Raw genomic sequence first — 27,557 nt, forward strand, 5'->3', positions numbered from 1 at the left:
TTCATTTGTTTCCCATTTTTTAAAATTAAAAAAAAAAAGGATTGTGTATTTTCTTTAATCCTCTTCTCTTGTGGAGAGAACCTGATTCTGAATTTAGTATTTATTATTTCCAATCATGCTTTTATACTTTAACTACATGAGTATAGAGCCACAAATAATATATACTACCATTCTGCATGTTAAAATTCACAGAAATGAAATATTATATCAAACCTCTTCAGAAGTATATATCCATTCTCCTATTGACTGTCATTTAGAAAGTCTCCAAGTTTTTATTATTATAATCAATAAGGAACTGGAAAATGTTATAAGTATCTCCCTGTGCACAAGTGAGAGAACTTCTCTGGCAGTCATGTTTAGGAGTAGGATTGTTGGGATGCAGAGTATTTTATTTTCAACTTTGCAAAAATATTCTCTAAAATGATTTACCAATATATACTCCCATAAAATGTGTTTTGGGGTCACCATTCTTCATTTCTTGTCCTATTTAGTTCTATCTACCTTCTTTATTTTTGCCAATCTGATTAGTCTAAAATTTTATTTCTCTTAAATATGCATCTCTGTGCTTGCCATTCAATTTTTCTCTTCAGAGAAATAACTGTTCACTCATTGCTCATTTTACTATTTGGTTGTCTTTCTTAACAATAGGCAAAATTCTTTATATAATCTGAAAATGAACCCTTTGTCAATTATACATATTACAAACATCTTCTCCCACATGTGGTTTATCTTCTATTGTATAAAATTTTGCATGTCAAAAAATATAGGTTTCCATGTTTTAAGATATCTTTCTCTACCCAAGGTCATGAACAAATTGTCCTATTTTCTCTAACCTCTTTTTTCATAAACTTTTTTATTTTTTTCATTTTTTAGTTGACTTTGAACTTTTTTATGTGTTTGGTGTGAGGTAGACATACAATCATATTACTTCTTCCTTATACATATATGCATAATCAATTGTTTTCTCATCTTTAAATAATGCTCTCTCCACTGATTTGTGAGATTGATTCTTTTATGAAAAACATATAATATGTAAGAGAATTTACCCATCAATACCTCACTTTCTTAATTTCTAAGAGTTTATAAGTCTTAGTATATGGATAGATAAATCCCACTTATTTATTCTTCAAAATTGCCTTTATATTTTTAGCCCTTTACTCTTTCGTATGAATTTTAGAATCAGCCTGTCAAATTATGAAAGGAAAAAAAAAACTTTGGGGAATTGATTAAAGCTGCACTGAATTATATAGAATGTTTTGAAGAATTGACTTCTTTGGAATAGTGAGCTTTCCCATTACTTTTATGTCCTTCAGTAAATTTTTCTCATCTTTTTCCATAAAGGTCTTACATACTTTAGGTATAGGTATTCTTGGGAACTTTGTGATTTTTGTTGCCTCTGTAAATGGTATTGTTTTCTAAGTTGTATTTGCCTATCGTTTATCACTAGTGTACAGAAATGCAATTAGGACGATGTGTGAGACGGCCAGGATTCCACTCATGCCGCTGAGACTTCCAGCTGTATGACAGTGAACAAAGTACCCAACTCGCAGTCCTTCATTTCCCTCATTGTGGAGAAGTTTAAAATGGCAACTACCTAACAGGATTGTTGGGAGGATTAAGTAAGCGTATTAAGCACTTTGTGCTAGAGAGAAAAAAAGCTTAGTAAATGGTACATGTTTTTAATGGCATTGTGTCATCTCTACTTTACAGCAACCCTGCTTAATTCTGTTATTACTTCTAATAATTTGACTGTAGTCTTCTGGATTTGTATGCAATCATCCACAAAAAATTCAGATTTGTTTCTTCTTTTCTGGTCCTTTTATTTTTTTTGTCTAACTTCATTACTCCTCCAAAAAAATGATCATCTCCTTCCTGATTTTAAATAGATTGTTTCTTATGTCTCACTACTAATAAAATTTTCTTGTGGTTTGGGGTAGAAATCTTAAATATATTAAAGAAATTCCTTAGGTCTAATTTCTAATATATTTATGAACAGGTGTTAAACTTGTTATCAAATAATCTCTCTGCATCTATCAAGACGATTATAGTTTCTCTTGTTTAGTTTTTAAGGTTTAAATGCAGCACACTAAGTTGACAAGCACCATTCAAAGTCTTGCTTTTATACTTAGACGATGAGTTCCCTTTACTCCTACTTTTCCTGTGTCTTCTGCAGGGATATAAATGACTGCAAAAGACCTGAGAAGGCAAATGCCAAATTAAAAACTAAAGCCCTAAGCCACAGCCAAATTCCCTCTTAGAACTGTAATAAACACATGAATACTATAAACTTATTAGAAGTGACTTTTAGTAAAGGAACACACCTATAAAAAATATGTAGGATACAAGTATAGACAAAGATTTCTAAAACCAGAAAATACTGTAATAGGTTGCTGATGCCTTACATAGCAGCAAAGCTTTAACATTTACGGTCTTCAATAAATAGCTCAAATTAACTGGTACTTACTATTTTCAAATTATTCAAAAGAATACTGGTAAATATAAGAATTGATTTAGTTTTAACATGAATTGTCATATGCCCCGAGAGGATCTTTGGACAACTGAGAAACAGAGCTTTTGAACTGGTTTAGTCAGCTCTTATGCAAGAAAAATGTGCGACCATTCTTATTTAGTTCATTGCTTTGAGTATATCCAATTAGTTTAAACCACCAAAGCTTTTATTTGAAAATAAAGGACTCAGAAATTAGTCTATGATCCACTAGAATAGCAAATGAACAAACCTTTTAGAGACAAATTTCTAGATAAATGAGCAATATTCTAACAAGTGAATCAAATATTAACTAAATTATAGATACTTTTTTCTAGTAACTAAAATATAGAACTGCTTATTGATAATTTTTCATAATATAAAGAGTTTTAATATAAATAAAGCTCTGAGAATAAATAATGATATTAAAGTAAGTTCTTTAAGCCAATAACTGAAAATACAGTTGAATGATTTTGATATGTTTTTTTTTATTTTTTGGTGTTAATGAAAAACACCCTTCAAATCAGAGTAAAGGAATTTCTTATAAACCAAACTCAGAGTAAGTTTTTATTTGATGAAATAAGGACGTGTATAAGAAATTCTACCACTGACTATTTTTATCTCTGTAAATCTTCTGGTCAGTTTGTGTGAGATGGCCCTGTCCCTGGCTCCACTCACTGGCCTGTTCCCAGTCCTACAAAGGCAAGACGAAGAAAAAGAAATACTGAATCTTAATAGGTATCTAACAAAAATTGAAAGAAACTCCAGAAACTACAGCAATATCATGGCAATAACTATAGTTTAGTTAACATTTATTGAGTGCTTATTATATGCCAATATTTTAAATGTGTTAGCTAATTCAAACTCAGTTTGTTAGCATCATGCTCTAAATTATTTAAATTCAAAATATAAACCAGTATATCAGATCACCAGAATCTAGTCCATAATAATTTGTCATAAGAACAGGTATCTTAAATAAAATCTAATTAATCTCCCATTACATTCAATGTAATGACTTCTAAATGTTAAAAGGGTTTTCAGAGTGACACTTTATACCTTCCCCTCTCCTCTCTAATATCCAGCTCTAATTATCAAGATGACTTAGTACTCCTATTTAATTCCTTTACTTTAGTATATCAGGTACTATCCTGTAATATCTATATATAAGGTCTACCAGAAAGTTCTGTCCGTTTCTATCACAAGTTTCAACACGTAAGCACGTTTATTTGCCGCATATGTGCCTATTTTTATCACTTAATGCATACATACTGACATAGCAAATTAACTAAAACAAAGTTGATTCACATTAGTCTTATGTGTGAAGTGATAGTGTACCCATGGCTACTGATAAAGTTCATTTACATCATTGTAATTTTTATGAATTTCAACAAGGAAGAAATGCTATGGAAGCATATCTGTCGCATCCACCATATCCCCTGGACTTAGCACCCTCCAACTATCACTTGTTTTTGTCCTTACAAAATTTTTTGAAGGGCAAAAAATTCAAAAATGAAGAAGATATCAAACAAGCACTGGTTCAATTTTTCGCATCAAAAGATAAAACATTTTTCAAAAATGGGATATACAGATTGCCCTCACGCTGGCAAGAAATCATTAATAATAATGGCAATTATATTATTTAATAAAGTTTATTGACAGTAAGAAAAATTTGTATTTTGTTTTATTCCAAAAACGGACAGAACTTTCCGGTAGACCTTATACATAGCTTTTGTATATGATAAAAATTTTCAGTATGCATAAAATGTTAATGATTCTATTTGATGATGTAGAAATACATCCTTGAACCAATGTCCTAATAATTGAAAGCTTTTGTGCCTTTCCAATAATTGAAGGTCGTCCATCCAATTGTGCCCATTATTGGCCAGGCATGAGCAAGTGAAAATGTGAAGATGAAGAGTTTTAGTCCTCTAATTCTGCCAATAACCTGATGTAAGATTTTAGACAAGGTAATTAACCAGTTTAAAATCACAGTTTAATGAAAGAAAAAGGAGTTTACTCGAGTCATTTTTGAATTATAGATTTCAGTGAAAATACCTGAGAAATCATGAGGCACTGAGAAAGTATAAAGCATAGAAGTCTGTGGAAAATGTTGTTGCTTTAGGAAAATTTATCAGGAGGGAAAAAAGAGACATCATTTAAAACCATTGGTTAGTAGTATTTAAAAAAATATATTAGGCTTTCTAAATCATCTTGGAAAGAGTTAGTATAAATTTTAAGATAAAATGATCACTGTTAAATGTTACTGCTTTATGTATAGTATATTAAGCTTAGCACTTTTAAAATTTAATTAAATTATTGACTTTTCCCCATGAAAACTTAGAATAGTAGTAAGAAGTCCTTTAATGACTTACACAGCACACTTATATTTCCAGGACTTACTGCGTAACTGTCCCAGCTTTAATTGTTGAAGCCTTCACGGTTGTTGATTATGTCATATAATATACTACTGTTTGTTGCTTTGATTTATTTGCTAGGAAGACCCTGGTGAACAGTACAATGGTCATTTGGAATATTGTTTTTTTATTAGAAAATGCCATATTCTTTATAGAGATTAATTTTTGAACTAGGTTTAAGAATTCAGTCTAGTAAGGGGGAAAAAGGTAAATATTATCTATAGGTTTTCAACTTCTGAAAACTTAAATTTTGCCAGGACGATACTCAGAATGCAAAATTCTGTCTCGAGGAATTGCTCAGTTTATTCCTCACTTTTAAAGCACGGACACAGCAGTTTCAGCCATGGCTTCTCACCCCCTCAAGATGCCCAAGAAAGTCTTTAAGTAAATTCAAGTTTTAAATCTTAATGTACTGTTGAAGTTACTGTGAAAGGAAGTATATAATCATTTTCTTATCAATGCATCATGAACAGTTTTGGAAGAGAAAAAACACGATTCTCTAATTGATGCATGCAACAGCTGCAAGGGACTACCAGAAAAATGCCCGGGACCAGCTCAGGGATGAGGTCTGGAATGCAGACGACTGGAACAGTTTGATGTCTGTGCATTCCGACCTCAAGGGGAGGAAACCAGGTATTTGAGAAATGTCCTGTACATGCAATGCTAAACTAAAAATAGCACTGACAGTAATGGTTCTTGATGGAAAAGTTAGAAAGCTACTAACAGTTACATAAGTCAAACTGGCTGCCATTTACTTATGAGAGAAGAGGAGGCATTTCAAAAGGCCTTATTAACTGGAATTCAGATGGAGGACGCTAAGGAACCACAAAATAAATCTGTGTTAAATTTCAGAGAACTTTTTCAGGTAAGAATAATTCACTTGGAAAAAGAGAAGCAGAAAGCAAGCAACAAACTGCTTCTTCCGAATACCCAACACAACTCTTATGTGGCATGACATGCTTGTGGTTACTTAAAATATTTCCTATTTGAATAAAAATGTATCTCTTTCTGTATCTCCTTCTCCCGTTTGCTTAAGAATGAAAGCAAAGCAACATCTTGCTGCACCACTTCCTAGAGTTCACAGTTATAAATTAGAAAGGGCGTGATATGTTAGATCTTAAAAATCACAGTTCTCCTGGGAAAAGGTCACCGGGTTCAAATAAGACACTCCTATTATTTACATGATATATTTGCTCTTCCAGAAGCCACAATTTCAGTCCTAAGTATCAAAGAAGACTTCAAAGTAGTTTGTGTGATTTTAGGGAGATATATATGAGCTATACATTTTTCTTTCTAAAACTGATACTTATTTTAAAATATAAGTTAAAATTTTTAATAAGTGGTTAGTTTTGTTCTTTAATTTTATAAAAAAAAAAGTAAAAAAGAAAAATTTAACTTGGTGACTTTACCACTTCAGTTATGTAAGCCTCTGACTAACTACATTTCTAAATCCAGAACAAAGAGATCTGCATTTCAGTAGAGGGGAGTGGGAGGAAACATGATGTGGATATACATTCCTGACATGGAAGGATTCTAGCACCCTGGAGCGGGTATGATGTGCAGGCTGGGAAGGCATCGCTGCTAAGAATTGAAAAATGTTCTGGGTTCTTATTTTTCAAAGATGAACCAGTACTGTTTGATGCAAGTTTAAAAACTATTACTATCGTAGGAAGAAAAATATTGATATATACTCTGCATTAAAAATTAAAATTCAGTAACTATACACTCCTAAAAATTCGTAACATCAAAGGTAAGAGGACAATCAAAAGTACTATGTGAATTTTTAGAAATTAGAACATTTAGAACCTTAATCTTAACAGTGTGACAACTCTCGTCTTAAAATTTTTTATTAGATTAAATATAATCATATTTACTTTGATATCATATAATTTTTTGTACTTGAAGCTTTGGAGTTTGGTGTAGGACACTGATAAGATCGTAGGTGCTTTTGTTCGTTTTTGTGAGTTTTTCCTTCTTTTTTTTTCTTTCAGAAGCTGGAGGGCACAGTTTCTATGTTTGGGAGCACTGAACTGACGAGGAAGACTCCATTAAAAGCAAAAGCCAGCATTTTGCCCTGACAAAACGATCTAACCTTTAACATTAGGAACAAGGGCATGTGCTTCTGAGGCAGACAGACAGACAGACAGACCTGAGGGTTTAGATCCACTCTCATCGCTTCTCAATTTGCGAGATCTTGCACAAATTACCTAGTTGTCTCAATTCCTTCAAATACACAATGAGAATGACAATAAGAACACATACCTCTCAGGGTTACTTTAATTCTTTCATGAAACTATATATATGCCAAGCACTAACTCAGTAAGGGTCAATGGACAGGGGTTATTTTTATTACTGTAATTTTCCTTCACCGGGTCTGAAAACTTTTAGAATCCTCTATTGTACAGAGCTAACCAGAACCTGAGTTAGCCTTCCAAACTAGGGTCCATGGAATCTGGTTATACATCCCAAACCCTGGGCTGAGATCACTCAGGAAGGTGAGCATACACATGGCATCACTTTCTAGTCCTCCCTCCTGTGATTATCTTACATGGAAAACTCACCCAAGAAACCTTAGATATCTCCCCTTTTACTGAAAACCATGTACAGCATTATTACATAATGCTTTAAAAGAGATAATAAGTTCTGGTCTCCAACTATTAAGACATGAATTATAGGGTGGGTTTTTTTTTAAGTTGATACTGAAAAATAAATCTAAAATTTGAAACTCCCCTACTTATGGTTTTAAAAATTAAAATATTGATATAATTTAAATAGTAATAGAACATTCCTGGGAGGAAGAGTGTTCAAATTCTAACAGGGCTCATCTGTAACTTAGAGAAAATTCTGGTGCTCATGTTATCTCAATGAAAAGATTTACAGAAGCACCATATAGATTTGCACGACTGCTTTATTGGTAAAAAAAAAAATCTCTGCAAGGAAAAAAGAGGAAATACAAATATTTTATGGACAGAGATGGTGATCTTTATTTATTACAATGAGGGGGGTAAAAACACAATATTTGAAGGCAAATGGGCAGGAGAGTTACTTCTTTAAGCTAATTTGAACAGCCTGTTTAAACAGTCTACCAAGTTCTTTTTAGTAAACCAGTGCTGCCTATAAAATATTAAACCAGTAGGAAAAAAATTTAAATATGATGTACACTGGTGGCTTATGAAACAAAGGTAGTGTCTTTTAATCATGAAGACTTTTGTACATTAACCTAAGGTCTGGAAAACATTAAGAAACAAGCTGCTTTTAAAACGCAGAATGGCTAACGCCTGGCCAGGAAAGAGGTACATTGCCCCAGACCTTTGTGCCATAATCTACTGCAAGAAAATGATCCTCTCCCACAGACATGAAGGCTAAATTATTCAATTTCTGGACAGTCCAAAAATTAACCATTCACTTAAAAGCAACCAAGGACACATATGCCCAAATATAACATAAAAACAGTCTCAGTAAAATATTCTGAATGGTGGTGGAGGCATTTTGAATAACTGATTGAGATATCCTTACCTTTTGCTGCGGCACAGGTTTTAGGATCAATACTTAAGATTATTCCAAATGACTGCACTTAACAGTCGATTCCACAGGATACACAGCTCTGCCTTGCATGCAAAAGCATACAGAATGAAGCAGAATCACACTGGCTCAGACCTTTCCCAGCACAGGGTAACTCTGACTCGAATCTCCACAGCACTTCTAGGCTCCAGCTCTGCTTCCAGAGCCCCCATCAGCTGTACTCTGGGCTGCTTTTGGTCCCTAAGCAAGCCTAGCAGGCTAGTGGGTGGCAAGGGGTGGGGGCGGGAGCTCTCGCCTTCACAGGAGCTTAATCCTTCTTTCCTTCTCGGCACGAACTGCTTTGCAACACCACGGAAATGCCCCAGCCCGAACTCACACTTGCCTAACGAGCTTCACCAGTATAGCTCCACCCATCAACTTTACACAGGTGAATACTTCCTGCTCAGAAAACAACAGTATGAATTTAAGGCCCAAATAAATAAAAGAAGTAATTGATCGTGCAGGAAGTATTGCCAGTTAAAGGCTGAATCATTAAAATAACAGCAACAGGCTAAGAAAACATACCCTTTAATATCTTTGCCAATAATATGCTGTGGTTTTTGTTCTAATAACATGTTTTTAAAAAGTATCAATTTATACTTCTTCTGTGTGAAAAACCCTGAGAGACAACAACCTCTTAAGCATCTATAAGGGGTAAAAAATAAAGTGGATTTTTTTTTCCTTTCAGAATTTAAAATCTAGAATTAAACATACTTTCCTGAGTATGGCCTCCTCCTTTATACACCCACCAAGGGTTAACAATGTAACTTGGCTTATCTAAATACTGAAGAGATTCAATATTTAAACTAAATAACAGTACTAGATATTGTGTTAACCCTATTAGAATTATTTGAAGAATAAATGAATTGGAAAAGATTAATATATGTTCTGTTCCAAATGACTTCACTAATACCAATATAAATCCACACTGAGAAACTTGTTTTTAATAAACACAATAACGTTACAATGATTCTGCATCCCTTACATCTCCATTATAACCCTATGAAGTTAATGATAAAATTATTCCCATTTTATAGAAGAGAAAACCAAGACAGGGGGATTAAGCAACTGCTAAGGTCACACAGGTAGGAACTGTCAAATTCGAGATGCTCAGGGGGTATTTATCATGCGCCTTGCCAAAATCATCTGCAGCTGATTAAATTCATTCCGTCCTCCTTCTCTGAATATGATTCTGAATACAATATTGTTCATAAATGGTAGGCCACGATAAGAAAAACAATGAATTGATGTGATTTTAAAATATAAAAGACCACAGAGAATTCTAACATGTGGCAAGAACAAAACATGTTAATTTTTACCAGTGAAAAAGCTGTGGAATTACAGATTCCACTGAATACAAAATGAGACTTTTAAAGTTTATTCTTCCCATCCTTCTCGTGGTTAGTACTGCAGACATCAGCTGAGGGGTAAGGGAAAGAGATAAAGAAAGTGGAAGAAAAGACAGAAGGGGCAGGGGAAATCCATGCTATAGAAAAGCCATTTTGGCCTAACCAGGCGGTGGTGCAATGGATAGAGTGTCGGACTGGGGAGCGGAAAACCCAGTTTCAAGACCCCGAGGTCGCCAGCTTGAGCGCGGGCTCATCTGGTTTGAGCAAAAGCTCACCAGCTTGGACTCAAGGTCGCTGGCTTGAGCAAGGGGTTACTTGGTCTGCTGAAGGCCCACAGTCAAGGCACATATGAGAAAGCAGTCAATGAACAACTAAAGTGTCGCAACGAAAAACTAATGATTGATGCTTCTCATCTCTCTCCGTTCCTGCCTATCTGTCCCTATCTATCCCTCTCTCTGACTCTCTCTGTGTCTCTGTAAAAAAAAAAAAGAAAGCCATTTGGGAGTACTTAGTACAACTCATAATCCTCTCATATTACCTAACATATAACACAGATAGGAATAAACAAATTCGACAATGGTTTGCCTGAGTGCAGAATTACTTAATAACAATAACTCAGACCTGAAACCGAAAGGCTATACTCTACACCACACAGAAACACGTGGTAAGACAAATGAGTGTGTGCAAAAGCTCTGAACTTGGAGTAGGTCCTGTAATCTAGTTCACCAGTGTAAGGCCAGGGGCCGCTGCTGCCATTGTGGCCATTCACATGCAGGTTCTCATTAACAAGGTAAACAACTTTTTTACAATGAAAAGGAGGACAAAAATAAATTGAAGAAAACAGTATTGTAAATAAAAAAAACATTTTATTCATTGCAACAATAATATACTATAATATGATAAATGCATAATAAAAACATTTGTAATATTTTATATTGTAATTATGCTTATAGGCCTATTAATTTTTAATGATTATAAGAAAAAAGTACTCATTTAGTTACAAATACATCACACACGATGGATTGATTTTGCATCAATCAAATACAGACATTTACAGATTAGTCTTCCAATATCAAAAAGGAGGACACTTTTCAAGGGAGGATGGAACTTACAAAAGAAGGACTGTCCTCCCTAAAGGAGGACAATTGGTCACCTTATTATTAAATTTAGGCAGATGGTAAAGAAACGGCGGAGTTGGAGGATCATAGGGCATTCTGTTTATTGGTGTCCCACCAAGACAGGCAAGCCACAAGAGAAGCCAATGGAAACGCAGAAAACCTGCTTTTCCCATGGAGGGCAAGGGGTCAGGGAGGAAAGAAAGAAGAAATCCTCCCACATCTCTCCGTGGAGGGGGCAGAATCTCCCTTCCAGTAAACATTAGCAAGACAATGGCCCCTCCCAATCAGGAAGGCAACCTGCAACTTCACAGACCACTATATCTGGTGTTGCCCAGCTCCCAATGCAAACTATAATACAGTGTGTCCCTAAAGTCATGGTGCACTTTTGACTGGTCACAGGAAAGCAATAAAAGACGATAGAAATGTGAAATCTGCACCAAATAAAAGGAAAAACCTCCCAGTTTCTGTAGGATGATGTGGCAGCATGTACGCGTGCACAGATGATGACGTAACACCGTGTATACAGCAGAGCAGCCCATGCCAGTCGAGATGTGGATAGTACAGAGGAAAGTTCAGTGTGTTCTGTGGCTCACTAAATTTGAATCCGTGACCAAAGCGCAACGTGAATATCGGCGCGTTTATAATGAAGCGCCACCACATAGGAATAACATTACTCGGTAGGATAAGCAGTTGAAGGAAACCGGCAGTTTGGTGGAGAAACCCCGTTCTGGTAGGCCATCAGTCAGTGATGAGTCTGTAGAGGCTATACGGGATAGCTACCTAAGAAGCCCTAAAAAATCTGTGCATGAGCCCACATCAAACTGCACTGAATAGGTATGAAACTGGGAAAGTTTTCCTTTTATTTGGTGCAAATTTCACATTTCTATCACCTTTTGTTGCTTTCCTGTGACGGGTCAAAAGTGCACCATGACTTTACGGACACACTGTATAAGCAAGCAAACACATACATCATATTTACAAACTTATTTGACCAGCAACCAGTATTTTAACAATGTTGGCTTTCTGGTTTTGATAATATATTATATCGTTATGTAAGATATGACCACTGGAAGAAGTTGTTTTTTTCCTGAGTCCATGGAAACCCTGTGCTGTTTTTGAAACTACTTCTGAGGCTGTAATTATTTCAAAATAAAAACTAAAAAATATGGCTGACTGCATAGCATCATGTTTTGTCTTCTAATGACTGTTTATGGCATAGGAGAAGTATTTGTTATTTTTCTCTCATATTGAATAAAATGCGTGGAGGCCATCCTGTAAAGAACTGTAGGTATCTGTGAGGGGGGGGTTGCAAGAGAATTTACAGGAAAGACAATAAAAAGACATACAACCACTGTTATAAAAATTACCTGAATTATTCAAACTGTTCAATAGCACATGTGCAAATATCACCACTTTCATAGCCACCCCCTGGTCTAAGCCACCATCATTTCTTGCCAGTCTCATTTCAATAGCACTGCCAAGCTCTCTTCTTCTACTCATGCCCTGTCCTATCCTCCACACAGCAACCAAAGTGCTCCCACAAAGAAAGCCAGGTCAGGCAACAACTGCTCAAAACTTCCTACTGTCTCCCATCTACGGTAATTTTAAATGAAAGCCAAAATGAAACAGTGGCACCCAGGCCCCAAACAAGAGTATGATCCTTTTTCACCTCAAGACCTCACCTCACATCCTTATTCACAGCTTTAGTCAAACTGGCCTTCCCGCTGGACCCTGGTTCATTACTGGTGTATAAAAATGCAACTGATTTCTGGCCCTGGCTGGGTAGCTCAGGTGATTAGAACATCATCCTGACAGGCCAAGGTTGCAAGTTTGATATCTGGTCAGGGCACATACAAGAGTTAACCAATGAATACATAAATAAGTGAAATAACAAATCAGTGTTTTTTTTTCTCTCTCTCTCTCAAATGAATTAAAAACAGATTTTTTTTAATACAACTGGTTTCTGGATATTTATTTTGTGCTATTTTATTGGATTCATTTATCAGTTCTAGTATTTTTGGGTAGAATCTTTATGGTTCTCTACAGGGGTCCCCAAACTTTTTACACAGGGGGCCAGTTCACTGTCCCTCAGACTGTTGGAGGGCAGCCACATACAGTGCTCCTCTCACGGACCACCAATGAAAGAGGTGCCCCTTCCAGCAGTGCGGCGGGGGCCGGATAAATGGCCTCAGGGGGCCGCATTGTGGCCCGCGGGCCGTAGTTTAGGGATGCCTGAACAGTCTCATATCATCTGCAAATAATGACAGTTTTACTTCTTCCTTTCCAATGTGGAAGCCTTTTATTTCTTCTTCTTGTCTGACTGCTGTGTCTAGGACTTCCAGTACTATGTTGAATAAGAATGGTGGAAGCAGACATCACTGTCTTGTTCCCAATTTTAAGGGAAATGTTTGCACTTTTGCCCATTGAATATGATGTTGGTCATGGGTTTGTCATAGATGGCCTTTATTACATTGAGGTATATTTCATTTCTAGTTGGCTGAGATTTTTTATCATAAATGAGTGCTTGAAATTTATCTCATTTTCTGCATCTATTGATATGATCATGTGGTTTTTATCCTTCATTTTGTTTATGCAGTGTATCACATTAATTGATTTATAGATATTATACCAACCTTGCATCCCAGGAATAATAAATCCCACTTGATCATGGTGTATGATCTTTTTAATGTATTGCTGGATCCAGTTTGCTAATATTTTGTTGAGTATTTTAGTATCTATATTCATCAGGGATATTGTCCTATAATTCTTTTTAATTGTAGTGTCTTTGTCTAATTTTGGAAGTAGGGACAATGCTGGTCTCCTAAAATAAGCTTGGGAGTCTTTCCTCCTTTCGAGTTTCTTAGAATAGTTTGAGAAGGATAGGTGTTAGTTCTTTGAATGTTTGGTGGAATTCACCTGTGAAGCCATCTGGTTCAGGACTTTTGTTTGTTGAAAGCTCTTTGATACTGCTTCAATTTCACTAGTTGTAATCTGTTTATTCAGATTCTCTGATTCTTCCTGATTCACTTTTGGAAGATTGTATGTTTCCAAGAATTTACCCGTATCATCCAGATCGTTCAATTTGTTGGCATAAGTTGTTCGTACTATTTTCTTATAATCATTTGTATATCATTTGTGTTGTTACTTTTCTTCTTTCATTTCTGATTTTATTTATTTGAGTCCTCTCCCTTTTTTCTTGATGAGTTTGGTTAAAGGTTTGTCAATCTTGTTTACGTTTTCATAGAAACACCTCTTGGTTTCATTGATCCTTTGTATTCTTTTTCGAGTTTTATTTTGTTTATTTGTTCTCTGATCTTTATTATTTCCTTCATCCGACTGATCTTGAGTTTTGTTTGCTGTTCTTTTCTAAGTTCCTTTAAGTGTAAAAATTAGATTGTTTATTTGAGAATTTTCTTGTTTCTTAAGGTGGGCCTATAATGTTATAAATTCCCCTTGAAGGATTGCTTTGCTATGTATGTCCCATAGGTTTTTGTGGTGTTGTGTTATTTTCATTTGCTTTCAGGTATCTTTTCATTTCTTCCTTTATCTCATTGTTAATAGTAGCATGTTATTTAGACTCCATGTCTTTGTTTATTTTTCAGTTTTTTTCTTGTGATTTATTTCTAATTTTATACCATTATGGTCAGAGACGCTTGATATGATTTCAATCTTAAATTTATTGAGATATGTTTTGTGTCCTAACATGTGGTCTACCCTAGAAAATGTTCCACGTGCACTTGAAAATAATTTATATATGCAGCTTTGGGTGAAATGCTCTAAAGAAATCAATTAAATCCAGCTGATCTAATATGTCATTTAAGGCTACTATTTCCTTGTTAATTTTCTGTCTGCAAGATCTACTCATTGAAGTTAATGGTTCATTTTCTTAATAGCATATTATGATAGTGTTGTACATATTAATTTTAATTATTAAGCTGTTTAATTATGATTACTGTTTTATGTATAACCTAAGATCATGAAAATATGGCATAAGAATATTCTACTGTATTATCTTTTTAAAGTTTTATCTTTCATACGTAGATCTATAATTCTCCTGGAAAGGATTATGTGCAGGGAGTTAAATAAGAATCAGGTACATAGTCTGTCCAGGTCATCTAACACCATTTATTGAAATGACTGTCTTTTTGACAATGCTCTGTAATGTCACTTTTATCATAAATCAAGTAGCTATATACATACACAGGTTCATTCCTAAAATCTATTCTGTTCTACTAATCTATTTATCTATCCTTGCATCAATACCAGCATCTTAATTAGTGAAGCTTTAACAATAAATCTTGGTATCTATTGTACTATAGAAAGTTTCCCACTTTTTTGGTTTTTCAAAATTGTCTTGAGTGTTTTGGGCTATGCATTTACATAGGAAATTTAGAATCAGTTGTCAGTTTCCACAAAAATTCCAACTCAAAGCTTGGGGCGTTTATCAGTGACTCTGCCCTATTGAGCTCTGAACTCCAATTTTTGTTCCCCCAGCACTGGGACTTTCTCTACTCCACCATCAGATACACTAGGGGAATAATGTCTCCACCCACTGGGGTCACACTCCACTGAGTTTCCTTCTTCTGCTGGACCTTACTTAGTAAGAGTTTATTGCCTTATGAATTCTCAAATGCTTCATAAATATATTTTCATTTCTGTCCAAATTTTCTAACTCTTCTCAGGGTAAGCTTGTGTAAATTTCCTAGTCCTTCATATTTTTAGAAGTTTATGCCTCAAGGGTAACCTTTGCTTTTCTTCTGTCTTAACCTTCTTCCCCCACCATCTTCCCTCTCTCTCCCTCCTCCCACCACTCTCTCTCTTTCTTTCTAGAGGAAAAGGTAAATAATATCAAAAGATGGAGAATTCCACCTTGGAAACTATAAAAAGAACACATTGTTGATCCTAGAAATGAAACATATGATGTGAGAATTTAAAACTTATTAGACGTGCTTAAGAGATGCCAGGCAGCATCTGACCTGTGGTGGCGCAGTGATTACAGCGTCGCCCTGGAATGCTGAGGTCGCCAGTTCAAAACCCTGTGCTTGCCAGGTCAAAGCACATATGGGAGTTGATGCTTCCTGCTCCTTCACCCCTTTCCTCTCTCTCTCCTCTATCTAAAATGAATGAAGTCTATAAAAGAGAGAGAGAGAGAGAGAGAGAGAGAGGGAGGGAGAGAGAGAGATGCCACACAGCGAGAAGAATCAGTGAACTTTAAGATGTAGGTCGCTAAAAAGTTTCTAAACTGAGAAGAGAGGATATGAGACAATATCAAAGATGTCGGATGTGTAAAGGGACAGAAAATTGCACAAAAGAAGTAGCTGAAGAGATAAGAGTTGAGAACATTAAGAACTTGAAGAAAGAAATCAATAAATAGATCCAACTGCTCAGTAAACTCCAAGTAGGACATGGTGACACATTAATTTTATTTTTACGTACACAAGTAATTGAACACACTGAGAACATTAACAAGAGCTCCAAAGGGAAGTTTTTTCTGTTGCCCTTGTTGTGTAATAATATAGGGAGCTTTAAATTTCAGTCTCAAACTATAGCTGTACCTTTCAGATTTGGCATCTAACAGTGACAGATGGCAATGTTAAAAATAAATAGAACATTCAAGTTGTTTGAATACTGTAGGCAAAGACAGTTTTAAAGTGTGAAGAAAGAGCGAGGCGGAGAGAATTCACATAATCCTTTACAAAATGTATTAAGAATGCACATTTCCCCATGACAACCCTGCAGTGCTGCTCACAAAAGATAAAATATTAGCTTTTGAAGGGATACTGTCATTTTATGTCAATTATGAATTTAGAATTACAATGCCATACAAATCTATTAAGAGAAACCTATTTCCCAGAAACACCAATAACTGATTAGCTTTCTCAATTTAAAAGCTTCTAACCACAATTAGAAATGTCACTTTCTCATTCAAAACATGAGAATGTATTTGATTGATACAGTTTAATACCAATATTATGCTAATTTTAAAAAACTTAATTTACAGCATATCTGAGGCAAAATTATCAGAGGAAGCTATTAAAAGTTAAGCATATATAACAGGAATGTATAAAAATAATACACAAAAATCACAATAAATTTTTTATGTTAAATTTTAATAACTTCAAAGTACTGGCTACAAAGAGTCATGATCATCTCAGTAAGTGGAAAAGTATTTGAATCCAACACCCTTTTATGATAAAATCACTCAACAAACTAAAAATTGAAGGGCACTTCTTCAACCTGATAAAGGGCATCTACAAAAACCTCATAGGAGAAGGATGCCTTCTCTTATGGTCAGAAACAAAACAAGGATGTCCATTTTTAAACCTTTTATTCAAAATTACATAAGAGATTCTTGCTAAAGCAATTGGGGAGGAAAAAGAGAGAAAACCCAGAAAAATAAAATCTCTATTCACAGATAACATGGTCTTGTAAATAGAATATTCCAAGGAATCCACTAAACAACTATTAGAATAAACATTTCAACAAGGTTTCAGGATATAAAATTAATATAGGCAGTTGCTGGGCTATGAACAAAATAGGTCCTGTAGGTTTGTTCTGAAGTTGAATTTGTTGGTAAATCGGAACAGGTACATGTACCTGTTAAATGCATCTTAGACAGATGTCTGTCTTAACATAGTGTTTATTTTCACTATCTGTGTATATAAATACTTAAAACATTTTCAAACCTACAGAACCTATCTCATTCATAACTCCAGGACTGCCTGTATATAAAAATTAATTGTATTTCTATATACTTGGCTGTGAATAAAAAAATAAAATAAAATTCCATTTAAAATCACATCAAAAAGAATAAAAATAAATTTAATAAAAGAAATGGAAAACTATAAAACATTTAACAAAATTAATAAAAGGTCTAAATAAATGGAATAACTTCCCATGTTCATGCATTGGAAAATTTAATACTAATAAAATGGTAATACTTTCAAAATTGATACAAAGATTCAATACAATCCTTCTCAGAGTCATAGCTGACTTCTTTGTGAACAATGAGAAGCTGATTCTAAAATTCATATGGAATATAAGGGACCCAGAAAAGCCAAATGAATCCTGAAAAAGAATAAAGTAGGACTTCCCAGTTACAAATTTTACTATAGAACAACAGTAATCAAGACAGCATGGTTCTGCCTTAAAGCCAACATACAGATTAATAATAGAACTGAAAGTCCAAAAACAAATTCCTATGGCTACAGCCAATTAATTGACTTTCTACAGGGAAGTCAAGACAATGTAATGGGGAAGAAGTAATCTTTTCAACAGTGTGGTCTTTAGACTTCACTCCATGAACAAAAATTAACTCAAAATGGATCATAGGCTAAAATTTAAGATCTAAAATTATAAACTTCTTAACAGAATACTCAGAGGTAAATCTTGATAGAAAAAAATAAATTGAGCTTCATCAAAATAAAAACCTTTATGCTTCAATGAATACCATCAAGAATAAAGAGAACTCAAAAAATGTGAGAAAATACTTGCAAACTATATTATCTCATTAAAATAAAGTATACCTCAAATATATAAAGGACACTTACAAGTCAACAATAAAAAGACAACCAAATTTAAGAACAGTCAAAGAATCTGAATAGACATTTATCTAAAGATATGCAAATGGGTAATAAGCACATAAAAAATGTTAGACATTATTAACCATCAGGAACTGCACATCAAAACTGCAAAGATATATCACTTCATAACCTCTGAGATGGCAATAATAAAACAATATTAACAAGGACATGGAGCAACTGTAACTCTCATACATTGCCAGTGGTAACATAAAAAGGTGCAGATACTTGTTAAAGCACTTTGGCAGTTTCTCAAAGGTCAAACAGTGTTGCTGTATAACCTAGCAATTTGATTCCTAGATATATACTAAGAGACGAAAACATTCACATAAAAATCTGTACAAAAATGTTCATAGAAGCATTATTCTTAATAGTCAGAAAAGGAAATGACCCAAAATGAAGAGATAAATAAAATATAGTTTATCCAAACAGTGGGATATTATTCAGCCATAAAAAGCACGAAGTACTGATATATATATGAATCTTAAACACATTATGCTAACTGAAACAAGCCAAACACAAAATATCACAAATTATATGATTCCATTTATATAAAATGTCTAGAATAGGGAAATCTATAGAGACAAACAGTAGCTCCTTCAGCTGGGAGTGGGGGGATTGGGGTAATGCATGCTTATGGGTATGGCATTCTTTTTTTAAGGTACTGATGTCATATTTAAAGAGAAAGAAACCTACAGGCATCAGAACCACTAATGAACATTGACTGACCAAGTACCCACTGAGGAAGTCTTTTCATAAATTTACCCAACTAAAGGGAATTTAACAGAGCATTAAAACAACTTGAAAAAAGACTGAGAACCGTGACCCTAGAACTGCCGAAAACACTGTTTTGAAGTACTTTTCCCTACTAAACAATCCATGTAGTCTGTCTGAAATTTTTAAATTCATATGAGAAAAATTGGAGCACTGAATACTTAACCTTCTATGAAGAAATAAGGTTTGAAAGAGGTTACTACGCTTTACTTTTACCTGAATACTATAACCAAAGGTCGTTTGGTATATGCTTTGGGAGCAGAGGTGGGAAAATACTCAGAATAAACTTAGAAACTAAACCTAGAAAATACACTAAGAAAAACAGTACAAATAAATTCTAAGGCCCAGAAATGTTTTTCTTATCTTTCTTTTACTGGAGGAGAGTGCAACAGGTAGGGCAGTGAAGAGCGGAGGGAATTTATTACAACAAAGAAAAACACATCTGATTATAAGCAGTGTCCAGGTTACAAACGAGATAGATCTAGTGGGTTTGTTAAGTTGAATTATTATGTCAGTTGGAACAGGTACATGTACCTATTAAATGCAACTTAAGACAGATATCTGTCTTAACATTGTGTTTATTTTTACCTTTCTGTGCATATAAAAACTTAAACGTTTCAAACCTACAGAACCTCTCTTGTTCATAACCCCTGTACTACTTCTTCCCTCCAAAATCTTTTCATCTTTGATTTTAATTTCTTTTGAAAAATTTAGGGCCTTGGCTGGGTTGCTCAGTGAACAGAGCTTCATCTCGAAGCACCAAGTTGTGGGTTCAATCCCCAGTCAGGGCACATATGAGAAACAACCAATGAATATACAACTAAATGAAACAACTAAGTGGAGAAATGAGTTGATTTGCCTCTCTCTCTCCCTTTCTCCTCTCCCTCTCCCTCTCCCTCCCTCTCTCTCTCTCTCTCTCTCTCTCTCAAATCAATGGGAAATTTTTTTTAAATTATATCATACAATAAAGTTCCAGACTAGATATGCTGCTGAATTTGCCAATATAAAAATCACCCCAATAAAAACAGAACTTTAACATTGTTTTATTTGTAAAATACTCCACATATTTATAAAACACTGTAAATATACTATATAAGTAAGAAATGCTGTTTACAATAGTTTTAAAATGCACAAGCACCATGAAAATCTACATTGACTTTATCTATTAATTTTCAGCTCATCAGACTATCTCCATGTCAGTTCTATAAAACTATTTTCTTTTAGCATTTTCTTCATTAACAAGCTATGTACCTACTATATAGTTTTAAAAACAAATGACAAAGCTTAATGGAGCATCTAGTTCTTCAAAATTGTCTAAAATTTTGAATGCATGTAAACTTTCTGAGAAATGATCAGTTGAGAAATAAAAATCTCTTAAAATCAAAACCACATAATATTAAAGATGCATTTTAGGTTCATAAATACAAAAAATATCAAAATAAAGTATGGGAAAATCTACATCTTTAAGCAGTTGGTAAAATAACCACACTAATGAAAAAGTGTACTCACCTGGTTTTGGCACTGAATTGGTCACCGACTGGGGAACCTTCTGATTAATTAACTCAACACAGTGTCCAGGGAAGAGTCCCACCTAAGAAAAGTAGCAAAGAGAAGACTCTAAACCACAGAACAGACCACAGTGCCACTTCACTTCCAGTAAAGTACTCCACAGTCCCTCCCAAGTGATTCTATTCTTCCAAAACTCTTGGTCACAGATGACGCCAATTACAAAAACAAAAAATAAAACAATCTGTTGCTACGTGTATATAGAGTTACATGTTTTAATTGCCTAAAATCTAAGTCTGCTTTTTAAGATTCAGCTTTTAATTTCTCACACGTTTTAACACCAATTAAAATGTTGAATCTGATACCAACAAATGCAATGCATGTATATAGGTGTAATTTTTACCTCTTAACAATTTACTCTGCTGAAATTTCAATCTACTTGTGTTAATATCTCTACTGTCAGTTTTTAAAATACATCCTCCATGATTTTTTTAAAAACCTACACTGAGTCACATTCAAATTTTTTTGTAAACCTTCTCTTTGTTTTTCCACAAAGTTCATGAAAAATTACAAAACTATAATAAATTGGTTAAACACCTGCTCGTTTAAAATCTTGGTTCTTACTGTTGTTAAAGAGCTAGTAGTGCATGGATACGTGGGAAAGCAAGAGAGAGAGAATGGAGCCAACCAATCTCCACAACATTGACAGAACCTGGCTCTGAAAACCACACCACTTTGACCTGGTAGAATCACTCATGGCACAGGTCAATCCTTAGAAAGCTGAATCTTAGCAAAATCCTCAGCACCAAATCACACAGAGATACTGAATGACTACAGAGATAAACAGCCTGGAAACAAAAGTAAAAAGAAAATCTTTACCAATATTTATAGATGTTTCCTTAGATAAGAATATAATTGAGCTGCCATGCAGCAGATGTTAAAGCTAAAATATGAAAATTACATCACTTTCTACATCCCTCTGTTGACAGACTCTGGGGAAGAATGCAATGTTCTTCCAAGACTATGATTCATCATGAAATTCTGAGCTGCACACTTTCCATCTGTGCAGGATTATCTTCACATACTTAGTTGCTGCATTATTTCAATCTCTGGATCAATAGTCTATGGTAATTCTTAAGATTATAAAGATGTAACCAGTTATCATGAGCTAAAAAGGGGTTATAATAACTATAAGTTTTGTGTGAAAGATTTGAGTTTGGGATTTAAGTATTTGTTTTATTGGTAAAATTCTGTATCATATTTTATTGAACTTTTTATTTAACTAAACAAGTAGAAATTCTTTCAAGATTTGTTAGAAACAGAAAACAATCAACATGAAAAATCCTCCTCATTCTCTCTTAAACAAATCAGTTATTTGAGAGGGTATATGTTATAATGTTATAATGATTAACAGTATAGCCTCAAGACTAAGAGTGCCTGGGTTCAATTCTAGGTCTGCTACTTACTATCCTGGGTCTGTAACTTAGGCTCTTTGCTTCAGTTTATTCATCTAAAAATAATTAGTGCCTAGCTCATAAGGGTTGTTATAAGTATTCAATGGATCAGTGTAAGCAAAATACACATAGTAAACACTTGTTAAATGCTACCCATTATCATCCCAGTGTGTCGGACACTGGAAGACCCAGAGGGCTCCAGCGCCCTCGTTGAGTGAATACGGCATGTAATACCGCCTTCTGTGTGTGCGTACTTACGTTTCCTCTCTACCAAATGTCATTATTTCCATAAAAGTCTAATTCGTTTCAATTTATAAACATTTCAGTAATTTGCTATGGAGAAAAAACCAGGTTCTAAACTTAGCTCACCCACTTACCAAGGTGCTGTGGTCTGGAGAAAATTTATTATCCTCTGTCTCAGTTTCTTAAATTTATAACAATGGGGATAATATGAGATAGTTCAATAATTGTGTGAAAGCACCTGGCCTACTTTCTAAATTCAAATACCTTTCAACAAATAAAAACTAGTTTTCTATCACTTCTTACAAAGACTTATCAAAGTTTAATGAACTTCTCTGGGGAACTATATAATACATATGTAAGATTTTCACCCTTTAAGTTTGTCTCAATGTATTAAGTTTATATATATGGGGGAAATGCTATGTGTACTACATAGACATCTATAACAGGTTTACCTAATGCCTAACTTCAATCCCTGCTCTCCTGTCATCCTTTATTATGAAGTGTGGTATTGCTAAGTATTAGCTGAACTAAATATTGACTTCCCTGGACTCTTTCCATCCAGGTGCAGCCATGACACATGTAAACACAATGCTGCTGTGACGACTTTGTCTCCTTTTCGCTGTGAATGCAGTCATCAGTATCAAGCTGGGGTCTGAAGGAGCCTTATTTGACCTTGAAAGAAAGGCCAAGTTTATCTCAGAGGCTTCTGCCTAGTATCATTGCATCATAAAAGCTGCTGACTCAGCAGTAGCAATCAGTCACCCTTTCTGTTTACTTTTCTGTTTCTTGAAGCCAAAGACAGTCTTAACCATTCAGGTTTTTCTTTTATTTTTAAAAGTTGATTATACAAATTTGTGAAAGGCAAACAGACTATATTTTCATAATAAAAAAAATCAGTACCAAAAAAAATAATAATAATAAAATCAACACCATGGGAGTGATATCAGCATCATGGTGGAGTGAGAAGACTACTTTTTATTTCCCCTTAAATTTACATGTTGGACATTTTAATACAACAAAGGTTCCTCTCCTCAATACACAACACACCTGAGAAATCCATGTATAAGTACACTTGAAGGTGGGCAGACTGAAACATGTAGGAAAGGAAGGATGAGGGAAAGACCAGAGCGGTAGCCATAGGCATTGGTGCCCACTGTGGCCCCAGCCAGCTCGATAGCAATAGAGGAGTTAGGGTGCAGCCACCACACTAAGACCTAGCAGAGCATAAAAGGGGCAGAAGCAGTGTGTTAGTGCCCAAAAATCCAGCTCCATTCCCCACCCTGCCCTTCACTGTGAAGGAACCCACTAGGGGCAGCAAAGGACATGTATCAACAGCCCCCAGGCTACAGAACAGCGGTGCCAGTACCCACAGGGAACTAGGGAAAAGCACGCTGGGCTCATAAACTTGGTTTCCCTTCCATCTGGCACATCCCCCACCATGGTAATGGTGCCCCAAATGAAGGTAACCCAAACACAACTAAAACACCCTCTTTTCCTGTTCATCCATGAGTCAATTTCCATACCAAGCAATGTCCTCCCACGAGGACCCTAAAGGTGAAATTAGCACAAGTAAAAGAAACAAAAATTGAGCTATAGCATCATCTACTGGAAAACAAACCAAAAAATACCTCTATCAACCTATTGAATGGATAAGATCAAAATTGTATCTAAACAAGAAAGGAAGGCACGGCCTCACATGTACAGGCAGAGGCCAATGCATCAGATACCATGAACAACCACAGCAACAGGTAACACAGAAAATGGCAATTTTCCAGCAACCAAACTCCAAGTCAAGGGACTGTGAATGAAATGGCAGAGAAGTCAGGTTTGCAGTAATGAAGGAACTCAACAAGATATTAAAAAACTTAGAAAGGTAGTTTAATGAGCTCAGGAATAGAATTAATAAACAGAAAGGGTACTTTACTAAAGAGATTAAAACTCTTTAAAAATAAACCGCAGAAAATCTGGAACTGAAGAACTCAATAAATGTGATGAAGAATGCATTAGGAAGTATTGGACAGAGAAGACCAGATGAAAGAGAGAACTAGCAAGCTTGAATATAAAAACCTAGAATTGATTAGAGTAGATGAGGAGAAAAAACTAAGATTGTTTTTTTTAATGAAAGAACTCTACAAGAACTAGCTTGTTCCACTAGAAAGAGCAACACAAGAATCATAAGTATCCCTCCCAGAAGGGCAAGAGAGAAAGAAGGGAACAGACAGCCTAGTCAAAAAATTATTGATGAGAACTTACCAAACTTAGGGAAGGGACTAAACATTAATATGAAAGAAGCTAACAGAATATCTAATTATCTCAGCATAAATAAACTTTCTCCAAGACATAACATATATGAAAAACAGACTGATGGCTGTCAGAGGAGATGGCAGTGGGGAATTAACTGGGTAAAAAAGGTGGAGAGACTAAGAAAATTTAAAAAACTTAGAGACACAGAAAATGGTGTCAGGTTTGAAAGAGAAAAAGGGTGTAGGCAGAGGTGGAGAAGGGTAGAGGGGAGATATGATGGAGGGAGACTTGACTTGGGGTAGTGAACACACAATGTAATATACAGATGATGCATTGTAGAATGCTCATCTTTGTTAGCTATTAAAGAAATGCAAATCAAAACTACAATGAGATATACCACCTCACACATTAGATTGGCTATTATCAACAGACAGGTAGTAACAAGTGTTGGGGGTGCTGTGGAGAAAAAGAAACTCTCATTCACTGCTGGTGGGAATGTAAACTGGTATAGTCATTATGAATGAAAGTATGGTAGTTCCTCAAAATACTAAGAATAGAACTACCATATAACCCAGCAATCCCTCTACTGGGTATCTACCCCCAAAACTCAAAAACATTGGTACGTAAAGACATATGCACCCCCATGTTCATCGCAGCATTATTCACAGTGGCCAAGACATGGAAGCAAGCAAAGTGTCCCTTGATAGAGGATTGGATAAAGATGTGGTACATATATACAGTGGAATACTACTCAGTCATAAGAAATGATGACATATTGCAATTTATGACAACATGGATGGACCCTGAGAACATTATACTAAGTAAAATAGGTAAATCAGAAAAAGCTACAAACTATTTGATTTCACACATAGGTGGGATATAAAACTGAGACTCATGGACATAGATAAAAGTGAAGTGGTTACCAGGGGGAGGAGGCTGAGAGGGAGGGGTTGGGGTGGAGGGGAGTAAAAAGGGACAAATATAAGGTGACAGAAATTATTTGACTTTGGGTAATGGACACACAACAGAATCAACAGTTCAAATGCTATGGAGATGTTTACCTGAAACTTACGTAATCTTATTGATCAATGTCACTCCATTGAATTTAATTTTCTAAATAAAATTTTTTAAAAAGACACATTATATTAAAACTGTCAAGATAATGATAAAAACAAGGAATCTCAAGGTAACCATGGGAAAAAAAAGGTTACTTACAAAGGAAAACCCCATCAGATTAACATCAGATTTCTCAAAAGAAACACTACAAGCCAGGAAAGAGTAGAATGAAATATTCAAAATATAGAAAGACAGAAATCATCAGCTGAGAATAATATATATCTAGAAGAGTTGTCCTTTTTATATGAAGAAATAAAAAGTTCTCCAGAGCAAAAACAAAAAATAAAAATGAGGTAATTTGAGAATTTATCAACACAAAACCTGTATTACATAAAATGCTGAAAGGTGCTTTTGTGGCCCTGGCTAGCTGGCTCAGTGGTAAAGCATTAGCCCGGTGAATGGATGTCCCGGGTTTCACTCCAGGTCAGGGTACACAGGAGAAGTGACCATCTGCTTTTCCACCCCTCCCCCTTCTCTCTCTCTCTCTTTCTCTCTCTCTCTCTCTCTCTCTCGTTCTCTTCCCCTGAAACAGCCACGACTCAATTGGTTCTAGTGCACTGGCCATGGATGCGGAGGATGGCTCTATGGAGCCTCTGCTTCAGGCATTAAAAATAGCTCAGTTGTGAGCATGGCCCAGATGGGCAAAGCATCATCAGCCCCAGAGGGTGGTTGTGAGGTAGATCCTGGTCGGGACTCATGTGAGTGTCTGTCTCTCTATCTCCCCCCTCTCACTTGAAAAAGAAAGAAAAGAAAGGTGCTCTTGTACCTAAAACAGAAGACAAAAGTATACAAAACTGAGTAAGCTGACAAAGACAGCCAGAAGCAGAAAATTTCAACTCTATTTCAGAATAGGGTATTAAATACTTAATTATGACTGACCAGGCAGTGGCGCAGTGAATAGAGCATCAGACTGGGACATGAAGGACCCAGGTTCAAAACCCCAAAGTCACCGGCTTGAGTGTAGGCTCATCCGGCTTCAGCACGGGGTCGCTGGCTTGAGCGTAGTATCAAGGACATGACCCATGGTTCCTGACTCAAGCCCAAAGGTTGCTAGCTTAAAGCCCAAGGTCGCTGACTAGAGCCCAAAGTCAGTGGCTTGAGCAAGGGGTCGCTCGCTCTGCTGTAGTCCCCTAGTCAAGGCACATATGAGAAAGCAATCAATGAACAACTAAGGTACAATAACAAAGACTTGATGCTTCTCATCTCTCTCTATTCTGTCTGTCCCTACCTTTCCCTCTCTCTGTATCTCTCTGTCTCTGTTGCATAAATAAATAAATAAACAAACAAACATTAAAAATAACTATAGCTTCCTGGCTGGGTAACATAGTTTGTTAGAGCGTAGTCCCAATATACCAAGGCTGCAGGTTCGATCCTGGTCAGGGCACATAAAAGAATTAATTAATGAATGCATAAATAAGTGGAACAATAAATCAATGTTTCTCTCTCTCTCTGCTTTGCTCCCTCTCTAAAATCAGTCAGCAAAAAAATTAAAATAAATACATAACTGTTATTCTCTGGAGCATTTATAAAGTAATTACAGCTATAGCACTTTGGTAATAAACATACAACATAAAAAAGGGATAATTTGTAACAACAAAAACTAAAGAGTGAAAGAAAAGGACAAAATTTGTGTAAGAGATTGATGATAAGATCCTATCGGGCCTGACTAGGCGTTGGCTCAGTGGATAGAGCATCAGACTGGGATGCAGAGGA

At 35.4% G+C, this 27,557-nt stretch overlaps 1 protein-coding gene across 5 annotated transcripts in view; it reads right to left on the reverse strand.

The window, feature by feature from the left end:
* The window catches only part of ARHGAP32 (Rho GTPase activating protein 32), a 394,792-nt gene that overhangs the window by 53,856 nt on the left and 313,379 nt on the right, over nucleotides 1-27,557 (reverse strand). For 4 of the 5 annotated variants that reach the window (XM_066259724.1, XM_066259723.1, XM_066259720.1 and 1 more), the window contains one exon: nucleotides 20,791-20,872. In XM_066259724.1, coding sequence (XP_066115821.1) covers nucleotides 20,791-20,872 — 82 coding nt within the window. Of the gene's footprint in view, nucleotides 1-8,415; nucleotides 8,770-20,790; nucleotides 20,873-27,557 lie in introns of those variants that run through there. The other variant, XM_066259725.1, reaches the window with a different exon arrangement.

This window comes from Saccopteryx bilineata, chromosome 2 (assembly GCF_036850765.1).
Source record: "Saccopteryx bilineata isolate mSacBil1 chromosome 2, mSacBil1_pri_phased_curated, whole genome shotgun sequence".
Taxonomy (NCBI): domain Eukaryota; kingdom Metazoa; phylum Chordata; class Mammalia; order Chiroptera; family Emballonuridae; genus Saccopteryx; species Saccopteryx bilineata.